This window comes from Salmo salar, chromosome 01 (genome assembly GCF_965601325.2).
Source record: "Salmo salar chromosome 01, fSalSal1, whole genome shotgun sequence".
NCBI lineage: Eukaryota > Metazoa > Chordata > Actinopteri > Salmoniformes > Salmonidae > Salmo > Salmo salar.
Genome location: NC_138291.1, coordinates 132236638 through 132260623, shown reverse-complemented (window position 1 = coordinate 132260623; position 23986 = coordinate 132236638). Strand labels below are relative to the sequence as shown.

At 42.5% G+C, this 23986-nt stretch overlaps 1 protein-coding gene across 1 annotated transcript in view; it reads left to right on the top strand.

Annotated features, from left to right (window-relative positions):
* col27a1a (collagen, type XXVII, alpha 1a) overlaps positions 1 to 23986 on the top strand; it is a 365335-nt gene that overhangs the window by 313978 nt on the left and 27371 nt on the right. The window contains exons 44-47 of the mRNA XM_045688056.2: positions 12056 to 12109; positions 19199 to 19252; positions 19538 to 19591; positions 23751 to 23858. Coding sequence (XP_045544012.1) covers positions 12056 to 12109; positions 19199 to 19252; positions 19538 to 19591; positions 23751 to 23858 — 270 coding nt within the window. The remainder of the gene's footprint in view (positions 1 to 12055; positions 12110 to 19198; positions 19253 to 19537; positions 19592 to 23750; positions 23859 to 23986) is intronic.

Sequence of the window (23986 nt, the reverse complement as noted above, 5' to 3'; positions counted from 1 at the left end):
ACAATATTGCAAAATGTGCTTTCACCAAAAAGCTATTTTAAAATCGGACATATCGAGTGCATAGAGGAGTTCTGTATCTATAATTCTTAAAATAATTGTTATGCTTTTTGTGAACGTTTATCGTGAGTAATTTAGTAAATTGTTAGTAAATTCCCCGGAAGTATGCTAGTTCTGAACGTCACATGCTAATGTAAAAAGCTGTTTTTTTATATAAATATGAACTTGATTGAACAAAACATGCATGTATTGTATAACATAATGTCCTAGGTGTGTCATCTGATGAAGATCATCAAAGGTTAGTGCTGCATTTAGCTGTCTTCTGGGTTTTTGTGACATTATATGCTAGCTTGAAAAATGGGTGTCTGATTATTTCTGGCTGGGTACTCTGCTGACATAATCTAATGTTTTGCTTTCGCTGTAAAGCCTTTTTGAAATCGGACAGTGTGGTTAGATAAAGGAGAGTCTTGTCTTTAAAATGCTGTGAAATAGTCATATGTTTGAAAAATTGAAGTTTTTGTATTTTTGAGGAATTTGTAATTCGCGCCACGCCTATCATTGGATATTGGAGCAGGTGTTCCGCTAGCGGAACGTCTAGATGTAAGAGGTTATTAACCTGTTGAAAGTACTTACATTGGCTACGGAGAGCGTGATCACACAGTCGTCCAGAACAGCTAGTGCTCTCATGCAGTGTAGTGCTTGCCTCGAAGAGAGCATAGAAGGCATTTAGCTCGTCTTGTATGTTCTTGTCCCTGGCCAGCTCGCAGGTGGGTTTCCCTTTGTAATCCATGTGATAGTGTGCTAGCCCTGCCACATCCAATGAGCGTCAGAGGATTTCAGATTTTCTTTGACAGAGAGGAACTCACATTCACAAAAAAGTTATTACATTCACATGAGAACATCAGGATAACTATAGACCTTATTTCCAACTTTAATTTATTAAGTAGTTGATTGACGATTTTCCAAGTTGATTTTATGTTGTTTGAGGATTCTTGGAATTTGGAAAACATTTTGGAAACCAGAAGTAGATTGGTGAATTTGTTCTTAGACTTTTTGTAATTAGCATAATTCAGGAGTGTGGGATTTTTGAGACTGGCTGTAAACCAAAGTTTACAATATACACAGGCAGTTAGGAAAGCGAAGGCTAGCTTTTTCTAAAATAAATGTGCATCCTGTAGCACAAACTCCAAAATGTTCTGGGACATTGTAAAGTCCATGGAGAATAAGAGCACCTCCTCCCAGCTACCCACTGCACTGAGGCTAGGAAACACTGTCACCACCGATAAATCCACGATAATTGAGAATTTCAGTAAGCATTTTTCTACAGCTGGCCATGATTTCCACCTGGCTACTCCTACCCCGGTCAACAGCCCTGCACCCCCCACAGCAACTTGCCCAAACCTCCCCCATTTCTCCTTCACCCAAATCCAGACAGCTGATGTTCTGAAAGAGCTGCAAAATCTGGACCCCTACAAATCAGCCGGGCTAGACAATCTGGACCCTCTCTTTCTAAAATTATCCGCCGCAATTGTTGCCCCTATTACTAGCCTGTTCAACCTCTCTTAAGTATCATCTGAGATCCAAAAAAAGATTGGAAAGCTGCCGCGTTCATCCCCCTCTTCAAAGGGGGAGACACTCTGACCCAAACTGTTACAGACCTATATCTGTCCTACCCTGCCTTTCTAAGGTCTTCGAAAGCCAAGTTAACAAACAGATCACCGACCATTTCGAATCCCACCGTACCTTCTCCGCTATGCAATCTGGTTTCCGAGCTGGTCATGGGTGCACCTCAGCCACGCTCAAGGTCCTAAACGATATCATAACAGCCGTATTCATCGACCTGGCCAAGGCTTTCGACTATGTCAATCACCACATTCTTATCGGCAGACTCAATAGCCTTGGTTTCTCAAATGACTGCCTCGCCTGGTTCATCAACTACATTTACATTACATTTTAGTCATTTAGCAGACGCTCCTATCCAGAGCGACTTACAGTAGTGAGTGCATACATTTCATGCATTTTTTTTCTTTTTCGTACTAGTCCCCCGAGAGTTCAGTGTGTCAAATCGGAGGGCCTGTTGTCCGGACCTCTGGCAGTCTCTATGGGGATGCCACAGGGTTCAATTCTTGGGCCGACTCTTTTCTCTGTATACATCAATGATGTCGCTCTTGCTGCTGGTGATTCTCTGATCCACATGTACGCAGACGACACCATTCTGTATACTTCTGGCCCTTCTTTGGACACTGTTAACCTCTATGGGCTAGGTGGGACGCTAGCGTGCCACCCGTGGTGCACTCCATCAACAGCAGGTGCATTTCAAGAGTGGCAAATTTGAATCCGAATAAATGTCAAAATTCAAATTTTTCAAACATACAACTATTTTACACCCTTTGAAAGATAAACATCTCCTTAATCTAACCACGTTTTACGATTTCAAAAAGGTTTTACGGCGAAAGCATAAATTTAGAGTATGTTAGGACAGTACATTTACAAGAGTTGTGTGTAATGTTTTGTCAATTCAAAGACAGGGTCACCAAAACCATAAAACCAGCTAAAATGATGCACTAACCTTTTACAATCTCCATCAGATGACACTCCTAGGACATTATGTTAGACAATGCATGCATTTTTAGTTCTATCAAGTTCATATTTATATCCAAAAACAGCGTTTTACTATGGCATTGATGTTGAGGAAATCGTTTCCCTCCAATAACCGGCAGTCAAGTCAGCGTCACAAATTAAATAATTAAAATTAGAAAACATTGGTAAAATATTATATTGTCATTTAAAGAATTATAGATTTACATCTCTTGAACGCAATCAACTTGCCAGATTTAAAAATAACCTTACTGGGAAATCACACTTTGCAATAATCTGAGCACTGCGCCCAGAAAAATACGCGTTGCGATACAGACTAGACGTCATGTTGGGGAGATCTAAAATTGAAAATACTATGTAAATAATCCATTACCTTTGATTCTCTTCATCAGATGTCACTTCCAGGTATCACAGGTCCATAACGAATGTAGTTTTGTTCAAAAAAGCTCATCATTTATGTCCAAAAATCTCCGTCTTGTTAGCACATGATCTAAGCCAGCCGGACTTCTCGTCATGAACGAGGGGAAAAAATATATTTCCGTTCGTTCAAACATGTCAAACGTTGTATAGCATAAATCATTAGGGCCTTTTTTAACCAGAACATGAATAATATTCAAGGTGGACGAATGCATACTCTTTTATAACGTATTGGAACGAGGGTACCCAACATGAACTCACGCGCCAGGTGTCTAATGGGCCATCATCGTTCCATGGCTCTTGTTCGGTCAGATCTCCCTCCAGAAGACTCAAAACACTTTGTAAAGGCTGGTGACATCTAGTGGAAGCAATAGGAAGTGCCAAAATATTCCTCAGCCCCTGTGTTTTTCAATGGGATAGGTTTAAAGGTAATACAACACATCAGGTATCCACTTTCTGTCAGAAAATGTCTCAGGGTTTTGCCTGCCAAATGAGTTCTGTTATACTCACAGACACCATTCAAACAGTTTTAGAAAATTTAGGGTGTTTTCTATCCATATGTAATAAGTATATGCATATTCTAGTTACTGGGTAGGAGTGGTAACCAGATTAAATCGGGTATGTTTTTTTATCCAGCCGTGTCAATACTGCCCCCTAGCCCTAACAGGTTAACTAACCTCCATACGAGCTTCAATGCCATACAACTCTCCTTCCGTGGCCTCCAACTGCTCTTAAATGCAAGTAAAACTAAATGCATGCTCTTCAAATCAAATGTATTTGTCACATACACATGGTTAGCAGATGTTAATGCAAGTGTAGTGAAATGCTTGTGCTTCTAGTTCCGACCATGAAGTAATATGTAACAAGTAATACAACCTAACAATTCCACAACAACTACCTTATACACACAAGTGTAAAGGAATGAATACGAATATGTACATAAAAATATATAAATGGGTGATGGCCGAACGGCATAGGCAGGATGCAGTAGATGGTAAGAGTACAGTATATACATATGAGATGAGTAATGTAGGGTATGAAAACATTATGTGAAGTGGCATTGTTTAAAGTGGCTAGTGATACATTACATCAAGATGGCAAGATGCAGTAGATGGTATAGCGTACAGTATATGCATATGAGATGAGTAATGTAGAGTATGTAAACATTATATAAAGTGGCTAGTGATATATTGATTACATACATTTTTCCATTATTAAAGTGGCTGGAGTTGAGTCCAGTATGTTGGCAGCAGCCACTCAATGTTAGTGATGGCTGTTTAACAGTCTGATGGCCTTGAGATAGAAGCTGTTTTTCAGTCTCTCAGTCCCAGCTTTGATGCACCTGTACTGACCTCACCTTCTGGATGATAGCGGGGTGAACAGGCAGTGGCTCGGGTGGTTGTTGTCCTTGATGATCTTTTTGGCCTTCCTGTGGCATCGGGTGGTGTAGGTGTCCTGGAGGGCAGGTAGTTTGCACCCGGTGATGCGTTGTGCAGACCTCACTACCTGGAGAGCCTTCCGGTTATGGGCGGAGCAGCTGCCGTACCAGGCGGTGATACAGCCCGACAGGATGCTCTCGATTGTGCATCTGTAAAAGTTTGTGAGTGTTTTTGGTGACAAGCCAAATTTCTTCAACCTCCTGAGGTTGACGAGGCGCTGCAGCGCCTTCTTCACCACGCTGTCTGTGTGGGTGGACCATTTCAGTTTGTCCGTGATGTGTACGCCGAGGAACTTAAAACTCTCCACCCTCTCCACTACTGTCCCGTCAATGTAGATAGGGGGCTGCTCCCTCTGTTGTTTCCTGAAGTCCACGATCATCTCCTTTGTTTTGTTGACATTGAGTGTGAGGTTATTTTCCTGACACCACACTCCGAGGGCCCTCACCTCCTCCCTGTAGGCCGTCTCGTCGTTGTTGGTAATCAAGCCTACCACTGTAGTGTCGTCTGCAAACTTGATGATTGAGTTGGAGGCATGCATGGCCACGTAGTCGTGGGTGAACAGGGAGTACAGGAGATGGCTGAGAACGCACCCTTGTGGGGACCCAGTGTTGAGGATCAGCGGGGTGGAGATGTTGTTACCTACCCTCACCACCTGGGGGCGGCCCGTCAGGAAGTCCAGGACCCAGTTGCACAGGGCGGGGTTGAGACCAGGGTCTGGAGCTTAATGCCGAGTTTGGAGGGTACTATGGTGTTAAATGCTGAGCTGTAATTGATGAACAGCATTCTTACATAGTTATTCCTCTTGTCCAGATGGGTTAGGGCAGTGTGATGGCGATTGCGTCGTCTGTGGACCTATTGGGGCGGTAAGCAAATTGGAGTGGGTCTAGGGTGTCAGGTAGGGTGGAGGTGATATGGTCCTTGACTTGTCTCTCAAAGCACTTTATGATGACGGAAGTGAGTGCTACAGGGCGGTAGTCATTTAGCTCAGTTTCCTTAGCTTTCTTTGGAAGAGAAACAATGGTGGCCCTCTTGAAGCATGTGGGGACAGCAGACTGGGATAAGGATTGATTGAATATGTCTGTAAACACACCAGCCAGCTGGTCTGCGCATGTTCTGAGGACGCGGCCGGGGATGCCGTCTGGGCCTGCAGCCTTGCGAGGGTTAACACGTTTAAATGTTTTGCTCACGATGGCTGCAGTGAAGGATAGCCCGCAGGTTTTGGTAGCGGGCCGTGTCAGTGGCACTGTATTGTTCTCAAAGCGAGCAAGAAAGTTGTTTAGTCTGTCTGGTAGCAAGGCATCGTGTTCCGCGATGGGGCTGGTTTTTCTTTTGTAGTCCGTGATTGACTGTAGACCCTGCCACATACCTCTCGTGTTTGAGCCATTGAATTGCGACTCCACTTTCTCTATACTGACACTTAGCTTGTTTGATTGCCTTCCGGATGGAATAGCTACACTGTTTGTATTCGGTCATGTTTCCGGTCACCTTGCCCTGATTAAAAGCAGTGGTTCGCGGTTTCAGTTTTTCGCGAACGCTGCCATCAATCCACGGTTTCTAGTTGGGGAATGTTTTAACCTCTCTGGGCTAGGCGGGACGAATTCGTCCCACCTACGTAACAGCCACTTGAAGCCTGTGGCGCGATTTTCAAAACCTTAAAAATCCTATTACTTCAATTTCTCAAACATATGACTATTTTACAGCTATTTAAAGACAAGACTCTCGTTAATCTAAACACACTGTCCAATTTCAAAAAGGCTTTACAACGAAAGCAAAACATTAGATTATGTCAGCAGAGTACCAAGCCAGAAATAATCAGACACCCATTTTTCAAGCTAGCATATAATGTCACAAAAACCCAGAAGACAGCTAAATGCAGCACTAACCTTTGATGATCTTCATCAGATGACAACCCTAGGACATTATGTTATACAATACATGCATGTTTTGTTCAATCAAGTTCATATTTATATCAAAAACCAGCTTTTTACATTAGCATGTGACGTTCAGAACTAGCATACCCCCCGCAAACTTCCGGGGAATTCGCTAACATTTTACTAAATTACTCACGATAAACGTTCACAAAAAGCATAACAATTATTTTAAGAATTATAGATACAGACCTCCTCTATGCACTCGATATGTCCGATTTTAAAATAGCTTTTGGTGAAAGCACATTTTGCAATATTCTAAGTACATAGCCCAGGCATCACGGGCTAGCTATTTAGACACCCGGCAAGTTTAGCACTCACCATAATCATATTTACTATTATAAAAGTTTGATTACCTTTTGTTGTCTTTGTCAGAATGCACTCCCAGGACTGCTACTTCAATAACAAATGTTGGTTTGGTCCAAAATAATCCATCGTTATATCCGAATAGCGGCGTTTTGTTCGTGCGTTCCAGACACTATCTGAAATGGTAAAGAAGGGTCGCGTGCATGGCGCAATTCGTGACAAAAAAATTCTAAATATTCCATTACCGTACTTCGAAGCATGTCAACCGCTGTTTAAAATCAATTTTTACGCCATTTTTCTCGTAGAAAAGCGATAATATTCCGACAGGGAATCTCCTTTTCGGCAAACAGAGGAAAAAATCACAAAGGCGGGGGCGGTCGGGTCACGCGCCTAAGCCCAGAGTCCCTTGATCGGCCACTTGAGAAAGGCGATAATGTGTTTCAGCCTGGGGCTGGGATGACGACATTCAGGTTTTTCCCGGGCTCTGAGCGCCTATGGACGACGTAGGAAGTGTCACGTTAGAGCAGAGATCCTTAGTAAAAGATAGAGATGGAAAAGAAGTTCAAGAAATGGTCAGACAGGCCACTTCCTGTAAAGGAATCTCTCAGGTTTTGGCCTGCCATTTGAGTTCTGTTATACTCACAGACACCATTCAAACAGTTTTAGAAACTTTAGGGTGTTTTCTATCCATGTGTAATAAGTATATGCATATTCTAGTTACTGGGTAGGAGTGGTAACCAGATTAAATCGGGTATGTTTTTTATCCAGCCGTGTCAATACTGCCCCCTAGCCCTATTAATATACGCAGTGGGTACAACATCACCGATGCACTTGTTAACCTCTTACATCTAGATGTTCCGCTAGCGGAACACCGCTCCAATATCCAATGATAGGGCGTGGCGCGAATTACAGATACCTCAAAAATCCCAAAACTTCAATTTTTCAAAAAGATGACTATTTTACACCATTTTAAAGACAAGACTCTCCTTTATCTAACCACATTGTCCGATTTCAAAAAGGCTTTACAACGAAAGCAAAACATTAGATTATGTCAGGAGAGTACCCAGACAGAAATAATCACACACCCATTTTTCAAGCTAGCATATAATGTCACAAAAACCAAAACCACAGCTAAATGCAGCACTAACCTTTGATGATCTTCATCAGATGACACTCCTAGGACATTATGTTATACAATAAATGCATGTTTTGTTCAATCAAGTTCATATTTATATCAAACCCGTTTTTTACATTAGCATGTGACGTTCAGAACTAGCATACCCACCGAACACTTCCGGTGAATTTACTAAATTACTCACGATAAACGTTCACAAAAAACATAACAATTATTTTAAGGATTATAGATACAGAACTCCTTTATGCAATCGCTATGTCCGATTTTAAAATAGCTTTTCAGTGAAAGCACATTTTGCAATATTCTGAGTAGATAACCCGGCCATCATGGCTAGCTATTTTGACACCCACCAAGTTTGGCACTCACCAAACTCAGATTTACTATAAGAAAAATTGGATTACCTTTGCTGTTCTTCGTCAGAATGCACTCCCAGGATTTCTAGTTTACACCCAATGTTGTTTTGGTTCCAAATAATCCATAGTTATATCCAAATAGCGCGTTTTGTTCTTGCGTTCAAGACACTATCCGAAGTGTGACGCGCCGGCGCGCATCGTGACAAAAAATGTCAAAATATTCCATTACCGTACTTCGAAGCATGTCAAACGCTGTTTAAAATCAATTTTTATGCGATTTTTCTCGTAAATAGCGATAATATTCCGACCGGGCGACGTTGTTTTCGTTCAAAGACTGAAAATGTAAAATGGACTCTTCACGTGCACTCGCGCACCCATTTCATTGTTCTCAGATCGACCACTATCCAAATGCGCTACTGTTTTTCAGCCAGTGACTGCAGAGTCATCGTTCCCCGTACTGGCGCCTTCTGAGAGCCTATGGGAGTCTTAGAAAATGTCACGTTACAGCAGAGATCCTCTGTTTTTGATAAAGAGGCTTTAGAAGGCCAAGAAATGGTCAGAGAGGGCACTTCCTGTTTAGAATCTTCTCAGGTTTTGGCCTGCCATATGAGTTCTGTTATACTCACAGACACCATTCAAACAGTTTTAGAAACTTTAGGGTGTTTTCTATCCAAATCAAACAATTATATGCATATTCTAGTTTCTGGGCAGGAGTAATAACCAGATTAAATCGGGTACGTTTTTTATCCGGCCGTGAAAATTCTGCCCCCTATCCTAAACAGGTTAATAAACTCGTACACCGAATCAGCGTATTCGTCGATGTTGTTGTTCGCCGCAATGCGGAACATTTCCCAGTCCACGTGATCGAAGCAATCTTGAAGCGTGGAATACGATTGCGTTGAAGGTGCTTCCTGTTTTAGTCTCTGTCTATGGGCTGGGAGCAACAAAATGGAGTCGTGGTCAGCTTTTCCGAAGGGAGGGCGGGGGAGGGCCTTATATGCGTCGCAGAAGTTAGAATAACAGTGGTCCAGGGTTTTACCTGCCCTGGTAGCACAATCGATATGCTGATAGAATTTGGGGAGCCTTGTTTTCAGATTGGCCTTGTTAAAATCCCCGGCTTCAATAAATGCAGCCTCAGGATATGTGGTTTCCAGTTTACATAGAGTCCAATGAAGTTCTTTCAGGGCCGTCGATGTGTCTGCTTGGGGGGGAATATACACGACTGTGATTATGATCGAAGAGAATTATCTTGGTAGATAATGCGGTCGGCATTTGATTGTGAGGAATTCTATTCAGGTGAACAAAAGGACTTGAGTTCCTCTATGTTGTTATGATCACACCACGTCTCGTTAATCATAAGGCATACACCCCCACCCTTCTTCTTACCAGAGAGATGCTTGTTTGACCATGTTCTGTTATAATATCCACCCTGCACAGCCAGAAGAGGACTGTCCACCCCTCATAGCCTGGTTCCTCTCTAGGTTTCTTCCTGGGTTTTTGGCCTTTCTAGGGAGTTTTTCCTAGGGAGTTTTTCCTAGCCACCGTGCTTCTTTCACATGCTTTGCTTGCTGTTTGGGGTTTTAGGCTGGGTTTCTGTACAGCACTTTGAGAATATCAGCTGATGTACGAAGGGCTATATAAAAATAAATTTGATTTGATTTGATTTGTTTCTGTCAGCGCGATGCGTGAAGAAACCAGGTGGCTGTACCGACTCAGATAGCGTGTCTCGAGTGAGCCATGTTTCCGTGAAACAAAGAACGTTACAGTCTCGGATGTCTCTCTGGAATGCTACCCTTGCTCGGATTTCATCTACCTTGTTGTCAAGAGATTGGACATTGGCGAGTAGTATGCTCGGGAGCGGTGCGCGATGTGCCCATCTATGTAGCCTGACCAGAAGACCGCTCCGTCTGCCCCTTCTTCTACGGCGCCGTTGTTTTGGGTCGCCGGCTGGCATCCGATCCATTGTCCTGGGTGGTAGGCCAAACAGAGGAACCGCTTCGGGAAAGTCGTATTCCTGGTCGTAATGTTGGCGAGTTGACATTGCTCTTATATCCAATAGTTTCTCCCGACTGTATGTAATAAAACCTAAGATTACCTGGGGTAACAATGTAAGAAATAACACACAAAAAAATGTAAATACTGCATAGTAACCTAGGAACGCGAAGCGAGGCAGCCATCTCTGCCCGCACCTGCCCGCCCATCCAGCATCACTACTCTGGACAGTTCTGACTTAGAACTTTTACAAATACCTAGGTGTCTGGTTAGACTGTAAACTCTTCTTCCAGACTCACATTAAGGATCTCCAATCCAAAATTAAATTTAGAATCGGTATCCTATTTCGCAACAAAGCATCCTTCACTCATGCTACCAAACATACCCTCGTAAAACTGACTATCCTACCGATCCTTGACTTCGGCGATGTCATTTATAAAATAGCCTCCAACTCTCTACTCAGCAAACTGGATGCAGTCTATCACAGTGCCATCCGTTTTGTCACCAACGCCCCATATACTACCCACCACTGCAACCTGTATGCTCTCGTTGGCTGGCCCTCACTTCATATTCATTGCCAAACCGACTGGCTCCAGGTCATCTATAAGTCTTTGCTAGGTAAAGCCCAACCTTAGCTCACTGGTCACCATAGCATCACCCACCCGTAGCACGTGCTCCAGCAGGTATATTTCACAGGTCACCCCCAAAGCCTATTCCTCCTTTGGCCGCCTTTCCTTCCAGTTCTCTGCTGCCAAAATCACTGAAGCTGGAGACTCATATCTCCCTCACTAACTTTAAGCATCAGCTGTCAGAGAAGCTCACAGATCACTGCACCTGTACATAGCCCATCTGTAAATAGCTCATCCAACTACCTCATCCCCATATTGTTATTTCAAATTTGTTTTGCTCCTTTGCACCCCAGTATCTCTACTTGCACATTCATCTTCTGCACATCTATCACTCCAGTGTTTAATTGTAATTTTTCGCCTCTATGGCCTATTTATTGCCTTACCTCCAAAATTTTACCTCATTTGAACACACTGTATATAGATTTGTTTTCCAAACTCTGTGTTGTTGTTTGTGTCGCACTGCTTTGCTTTATCCTGGCCAGGTCGCAGTTGTAAATGAGAACTTGTTCTCAACCGGCCTACCGGGTTAAATAAAGGTGAAATAAAAATAAAAAAGGTTTCCAGAACCCATCTGCTGCTCTCTTACTCAGTCTAATAAAGGGAAAGCAACTTAAATGTTATTGTTTGAAGAAAAGGTCACACTTAAAAAGCACTTGAACACAATGATGTCGGACTCATGTCAGACCCACGAGCACATTAATGCCCCAATTGCCACGCTCCCCTGGTATGACACCTCTGATGAAGTATGCTTAATGCTACCTTTGAAGTTTGACTGAGTTGCAATCCGCCCCCAAAAAATACATCTTCAGTTGTTGATATCAGATCAGGTATAGTTTAAAACTAGCTGGTTAAAGTATTTTAAAAACCTAAGAAGTGAGGGTGTTTTTTTCTAAGGTATTATCTTGTGATTTTATGCTGTGTTAGAATGAAGTGAATCTGAATGTCTATCCCAGCTTTATTTACCAAACATGGCATTAAAGTTGATGATAGCAAATAATTGTATCTGTCTGAGCTATTTAGCACTCAGCTAGTTTGTTCTGCCTTTGCTTGTCATGTTCCTTACTGGTTGGGGGCTGCTAGAGGCTCGGTGGTCTCCCAGCAAGTTTTTAGAACAGTATGGTGAAGTAATACTATAGTGCAACCGGTTGCACCACATTACAGGCATACCAACTATACAGTACTCTCCTCATGCACGTCTTTTTGTATTACTGTCCTGTTGCATATGTTTTATTGTAGCTGACAATGTTTTACTGTTCCTAAGGGTCAACAAGGCGTGGACGGAGGGAGAGGCAAACCTGGAGCCCCTGGACAACCTGTGAGTGTGGCTCTATTGAAGCTATGATTTACACATCAATATGTATTTACATTTTACATTGCAAACATGGGATTGTGCACCCAAGCATGCTTGCAAATCATTGTTCATCATCATGTTCTCAAACATATGACTATTTTACAGCCATTTAAAGACAAGACTCTCGTTAATCTAACCACACTGTCCGATTTCAAAAAGGCTTTACAACGAAAGCAAAACATTAGATTATGTCAGCAGAGTACCAAGCCAGAAATAATCAGACACCCATTTTTCAAGCCAGCATATAATGTCACCAAAACCCAGAAGACAGCTAAATGCAGCACTCACCTTTGATGATCTTCATCAGATGACAACCCTATGACATTATGTTATACAATACATGCATGTTTTGTTCAATCAAGTTCATATTTATATCAAAAACCAGCTTTTTACATTAGCATGTGACGTTCAGAACTAGCATAGCCCCCGCAAACTTCCGGGGAATTCGCTAACATTTTACTAAATTACTCACGATAAACGTTCACAAAAAGCATAACAATTATTTTAAGAATTATAGATACAGACCTCCTCTATGCACTCGATATGTCCGATTTTAAAATAGCTTTTTGGTGAAAGCACATTTTGCAATATTCTAAGTACATAGCCCAGGCATCACGGGCTCGCTATTTAGACACCCGGCAAGTTTAGCACTCATCATAATCATATTTACTATTATAAAAGTTTGATTACCTTTTGTTGTCTTCGTCAGAATGCACACCCAGGACTGCTACTTCAATAACAAATGTTGGTTTGGTCCAAAATAATCCATCGTTATATCCGAATAGCGGCGTTTTGTTCGTGCGTTCCAGACACTATCCGAAATAGTAAAGAAGTGTCGCGCGCATGGCGCAATTCGTGACAATAAAATTCTAAATATTCCATTACCGTACTTCGAAGCATGTCAACCGCTGTTTAAAATCAATTTTTACGCCATTTTTCTCGTAGAAAAGCGATAATATTCCGACAGGGAATCTCCTTTTCGGCAAACAGAGGATAAAATCCCAAAGACGGGGGCGGTCGGGTCACGCGCATAAGCCCAGTGTCCCTTGATCGGCCACTTGAGAAAGGCGATAATGTGTTTCAGCCTGGGGCTGGAATGACGACGTTCTGTTTTTTCCCGGGCTCTGAGCGCCTTTGGACGACGTGGGAAGTGTCACGTTAGAGCAGAGATCCTTAGTAAATGATAGAGATGGAAAAGAAGTTCAAGAAATGGTCAGACAGGCCACTTCCTGTAAAGGAATCTCTCAGGTTTTGACCTGCCATTTGAGTTCTGTTATACTCACAGACACCATTCAAACAGTTTTATAAAATTTAGGGTGTTTTCTATCCATATGTAATAAGTATATGCATATTCTAGTTACTGGGTAGGAGTGGTAACCAGATTAAATCGGGTATGTTTTTTATCCAGCCGTGTCAATACTGCCACCTAGCCCTAACAGGTTAATCAACATTGACAAATATACTGTGCATCGTCAGTCAGAGGCTTCATTAGGAAATGTGTTGATGATGATGTACCCACAAGAACAATCCGGACATACCCCAAACAAAAACCCTGAATGAACGGAGATAACCATACAATGCTGAGAGCTCGTACTGCAGTAGAACGAACCCTGATGACTTGGTGGGGCACGACGCATAATCCATTGGGGACGCAAAAAGACTAGAGATTCAAACTTGAATTGATGTTCGACAACTGACTACAGACTATTACAGACTACAAAGGCAAATCCAGCTGTGCAGTGCCCACTGAAGCCTCCCTCCCAGACAAGCTTAACACATTCTATGATCGCTTCAAGGCAGACAATATAGAGCCATCCAGGAAGAGTCTCGCTGCTCCGGATGACCAGGTGCTTTCGCTCTACGTGGCTTATGTGAGGAAAACTCTCAAGAGTGAACACTTACAAAACCGCCGGCCCAGATGACATCCCTGGCCGCGTCCCCAGAGTGAAGTCTTCTCTGACATCTCTCAACCTGTCCCTTTCCCAGGCTGTAGTCCCCACCTGCTTTAAGGAGACCAACATCACCACCACTCTTGTCAAGAGGGCACAACAGCGTCTTTACTTCCTAAGGTGTCTGAAGAAATTTGTCATGCCGCCCCAGGTCCTCTCCAAATACTACCACTACACCATTGAGAGCTTCCTGAATGGTTGCATCGTGGCCTGGTACGGGAATTGCTCCGCTCATGACTGCAAGGTCCTTCAGCGGGTGGTGAACATCACCACCCGCTGGAGGACCTTGCAGTCATGAGCGGATCCAGTACATATACTTGAAACAGTGCCTGAGGAAGGCAGGCAGCATCATCAAGGACCCCACACACCCCAGTAACGAGCTGTTCTCTCCTTTACCATCGGGCAGACGGAGTCGGAGCATGAGGTCTGATACCAACAGGTTCAGAGACAATTTCTATTTCCAAGACATCCAACTGCTGAACACTTGAACTGAACTGACCACCTGCTCTGATTCTCCGCACCTTAGCGCACATGCACTCACTCATGCACACACTCACACAGGCATATACACACACACATATAGTTGAAGTCCGAAGTTTACATACACTTAGGTTGGAGTCATTAAAACTCGTTTTTCGACCACTCCACAAATTTCTTGTTAACAAACTATAGTTTTGGCAAGTCGGTTAGGACATCTACTTTGTGCATGACACAAGTCATTTTTTCAATAATTGTTTACAGACATTGTTTCACTTATAATTCACTGTATCACAATTCCAGTGGGTCAGAAGTTTACATACACTAAGTTGACTGTGCCTTTAAACAGCTTGGAAAATTCCAGAAAATGTCATGGCTTTAGAAGCTTCTGATAGGCTAAATGACATCATTTGAGTCAATTGGAGGTGTACCTGTGGATGTATTTCAAGGCCTACTTTCAAACGCAGTGCTTGAAATCATAGGAAAATCTAAAGAAATCAGCCAAGACCTCAGAAAAAATGTTTTGTAGACCTCCACAAGTCTGGTTCATCCTTGGGAATAATTTCCAAACCCCTGACGATACCATGTTCATCTGTACAAACAATAGTATGCAAGTATAAACACCATGGGACCACGCAGCCATCATACCGCTTAGGAAGGAGACGTGTTCTGTTTCCTAGAGATTAATGTACTTTGTTGCGAAAAGTTCAAATCAATCGCAGATCAACAAAGGACCTTGTGAAGATGCTGGAGGAAACAGGTACAAAGGTATCTATATCCACAGTATAAACAAGTCCTATATCGACATAACCTGAAAGGCCGCTCAGCAAGGAAGAAGCCACTGCTCCAAAACCGCCATGTACCCACCCTCAAATTCTGCATGGGGTCTTGGGCCCAAAGAAATTGTAACTGTATGTGAGCTGACAGACATGGCAGCTCTGCTTCTAGCTCCTAAGCAACTTTGCAGTATTTTGTTTTTCTGTGTTATTTCTTACATTATTAGCCCAGAAGGTTTTTTGTATTATTACATGCAGCCAGAAATAACGTTTGGATATCAGAGCGGAGGTAACTCACCACCATTACGAACAGAAATACAATTTTCCCGAATTGGATACTATGTTCCTACCGCCCAGGGCAATTGAACTCATCCCAGAGGCTGCTCCTCGCAGCCAGCGGAGAAGAGATAATTGGAGTGGACTTCTAGTCCGACTCAGGAGGCATGCACACCATCCACCACTTCCGAGTATATTACTCGCTAATGTTCAGTCCCTGGACATTAAAGTAGATGAGCTCAGGGCGAGGATCTACTTCCAGATCAACATCAGGGACTGTAACATACTGTTTCACAAAATCATGGCTCTCTCCGGATATACTGTCCCCGTCCATACAGCCAGCTGAGTTCTCAGAACATCGCGCAGAACTGAATAAAGAACTTTCCGAGAAGAAGAAAGGCGTATTGTATGTTGCATGATTAACTACTCATGTTGTGATAACGTACAGGAACTCAAGTCCTTTTGCTCACCCGACTTAGAATACCTCACAATCAAATGCTGACCGTATTACAGCCCAAGAGTTCTCTTCGGTTATAGTCACAGCCATGTACATTTTCACTCAAGCCGATACCACTACGGCCCTTTAGGAACTACACTGGACTTTGTGCAAACTGGAAACCACATTGTAGTTGAGGATTTTAACAAAGCAGATTTGAGGAAAACACTATCAAAGTTCTATCAACACATTGCCTGTAGAACTTACGCATCAAAAACTCTCGACCATTGTCACTCCCCTTTCTGGGATGGCTACAAGGCCCTCCCCCGCCCTCCCGTTGGCAAATCAGATCACGACTCCATCCTGCTCCTCCCTTCATATAGGCAGAAACTCAAACAGGAAGTACCCTTGCTCAGGTATGTGCAATGCTGGTGTGACCAATCGGAATCCGTGCTTCATGTTTGATTTGATCATGTGGACTGGGATATGTTCTGAGTTACCTGTGAGAATAACAATGACGATGGACACAGTGACTGAGTTCATCCGGAAGTGTATAGGGGATGTTTTTCCTACTGTGACTATTAAAATCTACCCAAACCAAAAAACATGGATAGATGGCAGCATTCGCGCAAAACTGAAAGCATGAACCACCGTATTTAACCAATGAAAGTGACTGGGAAAATGGTTGAATACAAACATTGTAGTTATTCCCTCCGTCAGGCAATCAAACAGGCAAAACGTCAGTACAGAGACAAAGTGGAGTCGCAATTCAACAGCTCAGACACGTATGTGGCAGGGTTTACAGACAATCACGGAAATATCAGCGACGTCGCGGACACCGACGTCTTACTCCCAGACAAGCTAAACACCTTCGCCGCTTTGAGGATAACATAGTGCCACCGATGCGGCCCACTCCCAAGGACTGTGGGCTCTCATTCTCCGTGGCCAATGTGAGTAAGACATTTAAATGCGTTAGCCCTCACAAGGCTGCCGGCCCAGACGGCATTCCTAGCTGCATCCTCAGAGCATGCTCACACCAGCTGGCTTGAGTGTTTACGGACATATTCAATCTCTCCCTATCCCATTCTGCTGTCCCTACTTGCTTCAAGATGTCCACCATTGTTCCTGTACCCAAGAAAGCAAAGGTAACTTAATTAAATGACTCGCCCCATAGCACTCACTTTTGTCATCATGTAGTGCTTAGAGAGGCTAGTTAAGGATCATATCACCTCCACCTTACCTGACACCCTAGACCCACTTCAATTTGCATACCACCACAATAGATCCACAGACGATGCAATCGCCATCGCACTGTTCACTCCCATCTGGACATCTGGACAAGAAAATGTAAGAATGCTGTTCATTGACTATAGCTCAGAATTCAACACCATAGTACCCTCCATGCTAATCATCAATCTCGGGGCTCTGTGTCTTAACCTCGCCCTGTGCAATTGGGTTCTGGACTTCCTGATGGGCCGCCCCCAGGTGGTGAAGGTAGTAATCAACACCTCCACTTCGCTGATCCTCAACACGGGGGCCCCACAAGGCTGCATGCTCAGCCCCCTCTTGTACTCCCTGTTCACCCATAACTGCGTGGCCATGCACGCCTCCAACTCAATCATCAAGTTTACAGACAGCACAACAGTAGTGGGCCTAATTACCAACAATGATGACACAGCTTACAGGTAGGAGGTAAGGGCCCTGGCGGAGTTGTGCCAGGAAAATAACCTCTCCCTCAATGTCAACAATACTAATGAGCTTATCGTGGACTTCAGGAGACAGCAGAGGGAGCACGCCCCTATCCACATCAACGGGACAGCAGTGGAGGTGAAAATGGAAAATCTGAAATGGTCCTCCCACACAGACAGTGTTGTGAAGAAGGCGCAACAGCACCTCTTCAAACTCAGGAGGCTGAAGAAATTTGGCTTGGCCCCTAAGACCGTCTTTTACAGATGCACAATTGAAAGCATCCTGTCGGGCAATATCACAGCCTGGTACGGCAACTGCACAGCCCTCAACCGCAGGGCTCTTCAGAGGTTGGTCCGATCTGCCCAACGCATCACCGGGGGCACACTGCCTGCCCTCCAGGACACCTACAGCACCCGATGTCAAAGGAAGGCCAAAAAGATCATCAAGGACATTAACCACCTGAGCCACGGCCTGTTCACCCCGCTGTCATCCAGAACAGGAGGCGAGATCAGTACAGGTGCATCAAAGCTGGGACCGAGAGACTGAAAAACAGCTTCTATCTCAAGACCATCAGACTTAAATAGCCATCACTACCCAGCTGGCTACCACCCGGTTACTCAACCCTGCACCTTAGAGGCTGCTGCCCTATGTACATAGACATGGAATCACTGGTCACATGAATAATGGAACTCTAGTCACTTCAAATATACTGCTTTACTCATTTCATATGTATATACTGTATTCTACTGGATTTTAGTTAATGCCATTCGGACGTTGCTCATCCTAATATTTATATATTTTCTTAATTCCATTCTTTTACTTTGAGATTTGTGTGTATTGTTCTGAACTGTTAGACACTACTGCACTGTTGGAGCTAGGAACATAAGCATTTCGCTACACCCGCAATAACATTGGATAAATATGTGTATGTGACCAATAAAATTTGATTTGATTTGACTGTTGTTCTCCAAATGTCTTGCTAGACACATTCAATTTATTGTTCAGTCTGTTCCTATTTCCAAATGGTCAAATTTCCAAACCAGGAAGGTCAAAATAGATTCTATATAAATAAAAGGTATTTGAAACTGTTATTGATTCAAATAAAATGAATTACAATTTTATTTGTCACATGCACCAAATATAACAGATGTAGACCTTACCTTGAAATACTTACTTACAAGCCCTTAACCAACAATGCGGTTTAGAAAATATTGACTAAATAAACTAAAGTATAAAAAGTAACACAATAGAATAATAATAACGAGGCTATATACAGGGGGTACCGGTAGCAAGGCAATGTGCAGGAGTACAGGTTAGTCGAGGTCATTTACTTGTGTTAGCGTTAGAACTATAAATACACTATTTATTGGTACTTTAATAATGGTATACTTGTTGCTGTTCATCAAGTTTGCCTATCCTTTATCTGATGTTCACTGATCTGATGTTCTAGGGACATCCAGGACCTCATGCACAACACGGGCCCAAAGGATCCAAAGGAGATCAAGTAAGGATGTCAAACATTATCACCATATTTGTTGCACACACCTAAACATTGCATAGTCTTTGTGTTTGGGTGTATCTGTGAACATGTTACTGAACTGTGCAGATAGTGCACATTTATCCACTTATGACCCTGACGCCTAACTATACACAACTCATACCGGGGCATTAGCCATTCTCATGCCAAGTTGACAGGACCTTTTGCCATTTTTCTGTGAATTTAGTGTTTTTTTCTGTTTTTCTCTCTCTCTCTCACTCTCTCCTTCACTCTATTTCATTGTCTGTTTAGGGTCAGAAAGGCAAACTGGGTCAGAGAGGAAAACCTGGAAGCAGAGGATCGCTGGTAAGGAATAGATTTCTCTCTGGTCCTGTCTCTAGTCCACGACTGATTACATTATCAGCGTTTTGTTTTGTCTACATTTCAGTCTTCATATATCACAGCATGCTGGATTTCGGGGAAATGCTTGGACATGACCTCATGTTTTCTAAAGGTTTTCATGGCTAATCTTCAAAACTTGAGTGGAACAAAAACAGCATAGACAAAATTGTCATAGTTTGCTAATGTTCAAATCAGAGTTTGGTTGTGCATCTCACCTTGATTTCAATGGCACTGTTTGTCAGACGTCACTTATGTAGCATCAGCTTTTTAAAAACCTAAACCAACTCATGAGCGGGTTTGAGAAGATATAAATCATAATGTATCAAGCAATATAAGCCACAATCTTTACACATAAGCATATTATTATACAACATTAATTTCTTTCACCATATCATCATTATTTAGCCTACTTTGACATAGGCCTAATGTAAAAACAATTTTGAAAGACTTGGAACCTACAAAGGCTTACTGTAGATTCAATCAGTTCAGCGTGATAACTGACACCTACATATATTCGATATGTCAGAGGTGTAACTGCGTTGGAGCTGTGAAATTGGTGAGTGGCTGCGCTTGTGGCCATTTCCACTAAGCCACACCCATCCAACTTACATTAGAAGTTCAGACCAAGAAAGTGTAAGGTATATAGAAATAATGACACTCAAATATAAAATCATTAAAGAAAAACATTTGGATTTCTATCAGCCTAATTGAGTTGTAGATCACAGTGCCTTGCAAAATTATTAATTTCTCCTATTTTGTTTCATTACAACCTGTAATTTAAATGGATTTTTATTTGGATTTCATGTAATGGACATACACATAATAGTCCAAATTGGTGAAGTGAAATTAAAATAAATATTCAACAAAAAAATTTGAAAAGTGGTGCGTGTCTGTGTGTTCACCCCCTTTGCTATGAAGCCCCTAAATAAGATCTGGTGCAACCAATTACCTTCAGAAGCCACATAATTAGTTAAATAAACTCACCTGTGTGCAATCTTAAGTGTCAGATCATCTGTCACATGATCTCCGTATATATATACACCTGTTCTGAAAGGCCCCAGAGTCTGCAACACCACTAAGCAAGGGGCACCACTAAGCAAGCGGCACTATCAAGACCAAGGATCTCTCCAAACAGGTCAGGGACAAAGTTGTGGAGAAGTACAGATCAGGGTTGTGTTATAAAACATATCTGAAACTTTTGAACATCCCACGGAGCACCCTTAAATCCATTATTAAAAAATGGAAAGAGTATGACACCACAACAAACCTGCCAAGAGAGGGCCGCCCACCAAAACTCACGGACCATGCAAGAAGGGCATTAATCAGAGGCAAAAAAAGAGACCAAATATAACCCTGAAGGAGCTGCAAAGCTCCACAGCGGAGATTGGAGTATCTGTCCATAGGACCACTTTAAGCAGTACACTCCACAAAGCTGGGCTTTACGGAAGAGTGGCCCGAAAAAAAGCCATTGCTTAATAAAGAAAAAAAATAAGCAACACATTTGGTGTTCGCCAAAAGGCATGTGGTAGACTCCCCAAACATATGGAAGAAGGTACTCTGGTCAGATGAGACAAAAATGTAGCTTTTTGGCCATCAAGGAAAACGCTATGTCTGGCGCAAACCCAACACCTCACATCACCCGGAGAACCATCTCCACAATGAAGCATGGTGGTGGCAGCATCATGCTGTGGGGATGTTTTTCATCAGCAGGGACTGGGAAATTGGTCAGAATTGAAGGAATGATGGATGGGGCTAAATACAGGGAAATTCTTGAAGGAAACCTGTTTCAGTCTTCCAAAGATTTGAGACTGGGACAGAGGTTCACCTTCCAGCAGGACAATGACCCTAAGCATACTGCTAAAGCAACACTCCAGTGGTTTAAGGGGAAACATTTAAATGTCTTGGAATGGCCTACTCAAAGCCCAGACCTCAATCCAATTGAGAATCTGTGGTTTGACTTAAAGATTGCTGTACACTAGCGGAACCCATCCAACTTGAAAGAGCTGGAGCAGTTTAGCCTTGAAGAATGGGCAAAAATCCCAGTGGCTAGATGTGCCAAGCTTATAGAGACATACCTCAAGAGATTTGCAGCTGTAATTGCTGCAAAAGGTGACGCTACAATGTATTGACTTTGGGGTTAAATAGTTTTGTAATTATGCATGCTCAAGTTTTCAGTTTTTTTGTTTTATTTCTTGTTTGTTTCATAATACAAAATATTTTGCATCTTCAAAGTGGTAGGCATGTTGTGTAAATCAAATGATACAAACCCCCCAAAAGGCAACAAAATAAGAAAAATGCCAAGGGGGATGAATACTTTCGCAAGCCACTGTACATCTCACATTCCAGTGTTCAAACTTGTAGGCAAGGCTGCACGGGATTTCTACTAATGCGACTCCCTGTAGCCAATGGCAATCTCCGCTTTAGGTATAATGCAGTTCCGGCTAGCGCGTGTTAGCTAGCGCGAATCTGATTGAATCTTGCCTTTAGTCTTATATTCGGCTGTGCCATACCATTCCATTTTGGTGACAGATTTTCTTGATAATCAACTCTAAATTAAGCAAAGTCAGCTAAATGCGGTAGCTTACCTGTCCACCTTCACGCCGCATTTTCCCATTTGCCCATAATTGAGGGGTTTCATGTCCACAATTTTTTTCACATTTGTGTTTTTTCATCAGAAATGAATACTAAGGGGTCCTTTATGTGGGTGTAAAATTTTACTGTTCTCAGATTTTTCATTCATAGATTTTAGATTTACAGTTGAAGTCAGAAGTTTACATACACTTAGGTTAGAGTCATTAAAACTCGTTGTTCAACCACTCCACAAATTTCTTGTTAACAAACTATAGTTTTGGCATGTCAGTTAGGACATCTACTTTGTGCATGACACAAGTAATTTTTCCAACAATTGTTTACAGACAGATTATTTCACTTATAATTCACTGTATCACAATTCCAGTGGGTCAGAAGATTACATACACTAAGTTGACTGTGCCTTTAAACAACTTGGAAAATTCCAGAAAATGATGTCATGGCTGTAGAAGCTTCTGATAGGCTAATTGACATCATTTGAGTCAATTGAATGTGTACCTGTGGATGTATTTCAAGGCCTACCTTCAAACTCAGTGCCTTTTTCCTTGACATCATGGGAAAATCAAAAGAAATCTTCCAAGACCTCAGAAAAATTGTAGACCTCCACAAGTCTGGTTCATCCTTGGGAGCAATTTCCAAATGCCTGAAGGTACCACGTTCATCTGTACAAACAATAGTACGCAAGTATAAACACCATGGGACCACACAGCCGTCATACCACTCAGGACGGAGATTAATGTACTTTGGTGCGAAAAGTGCAAATCAATCCCAGAACAACAGCAAAGGACCTTGTGAAGAGGCTGGAGGAAACCGGTACAAAATTACCTATATCCACAGTAAAACGAGTCCTATATCGACATGACCTGAAAGGCCGCTCAGCAAGGAAGAAGCCACTGCTCCAAAACCGCCATAAAAATGCCAGACTACAGTTTGCGACTGTACATGGGGACAAAGATCGTGCTTTTTGGAGAAATGTCCTCTGGTCTGAGTGAATGTAAACTTCTGACCCACTGGGAATGTGATGAAAGAAATAAAAGCTGAAATAAATATTTCTCTACTATTATTCTGACATTTCACATTCGTAAAATAAGGTGGTGATCCTAACTGACCTAAAACAGGGAATTTTTACTAGGATTAAATGTCAGGAATTGTGAAAAACTGAGTTTAAGTGATTTTGGCTGTGTTGTATGTAGACTTCTGACTTCAACTGTATATCTCACAGCCACACAACTACTATATATACGTTCGTATCATGCATATTTTACATTTTTGTATATTATTTTTAATATGGACTTCACGTAGGTTTCATATGTACAGTTCTTTATTAAAAAAAAATTAAAATCACATTTGACTGTATAAAACCTTGCAGTGCTGTACTTAACCTGGTTACATTAATAGTCGGCCATATTAATTATAAGATTCCTGTGATATCACACCAAAAACTTGACAGGGCTTACTCACACATTTGGTGCTGATGGCTCATTCTCCCTTTTTCTTCATCCTTCTTGCTTATTTTGTCTTTCTTCTTCCTCAGGGTGTGGTTGGTCTCCATGGCCCGAGAGGCATGGTGGGGCGAGAGGGGCTGGAGGGCGTGCCAGGCGTAGATGGAGTCTCAGGGAGGGACGGGTCCAAAGGCATGCCAGTGAGTAGAGTGTGTGGAGAGAGAGTGCATTACCACTTGTGGAAATGTTTGGTAAGAGCAGCACATTATAAAAATACAACAGTTCACGGAATTCTAATTCTTAGCTGTCAATGGTAAAGCAATGTGCT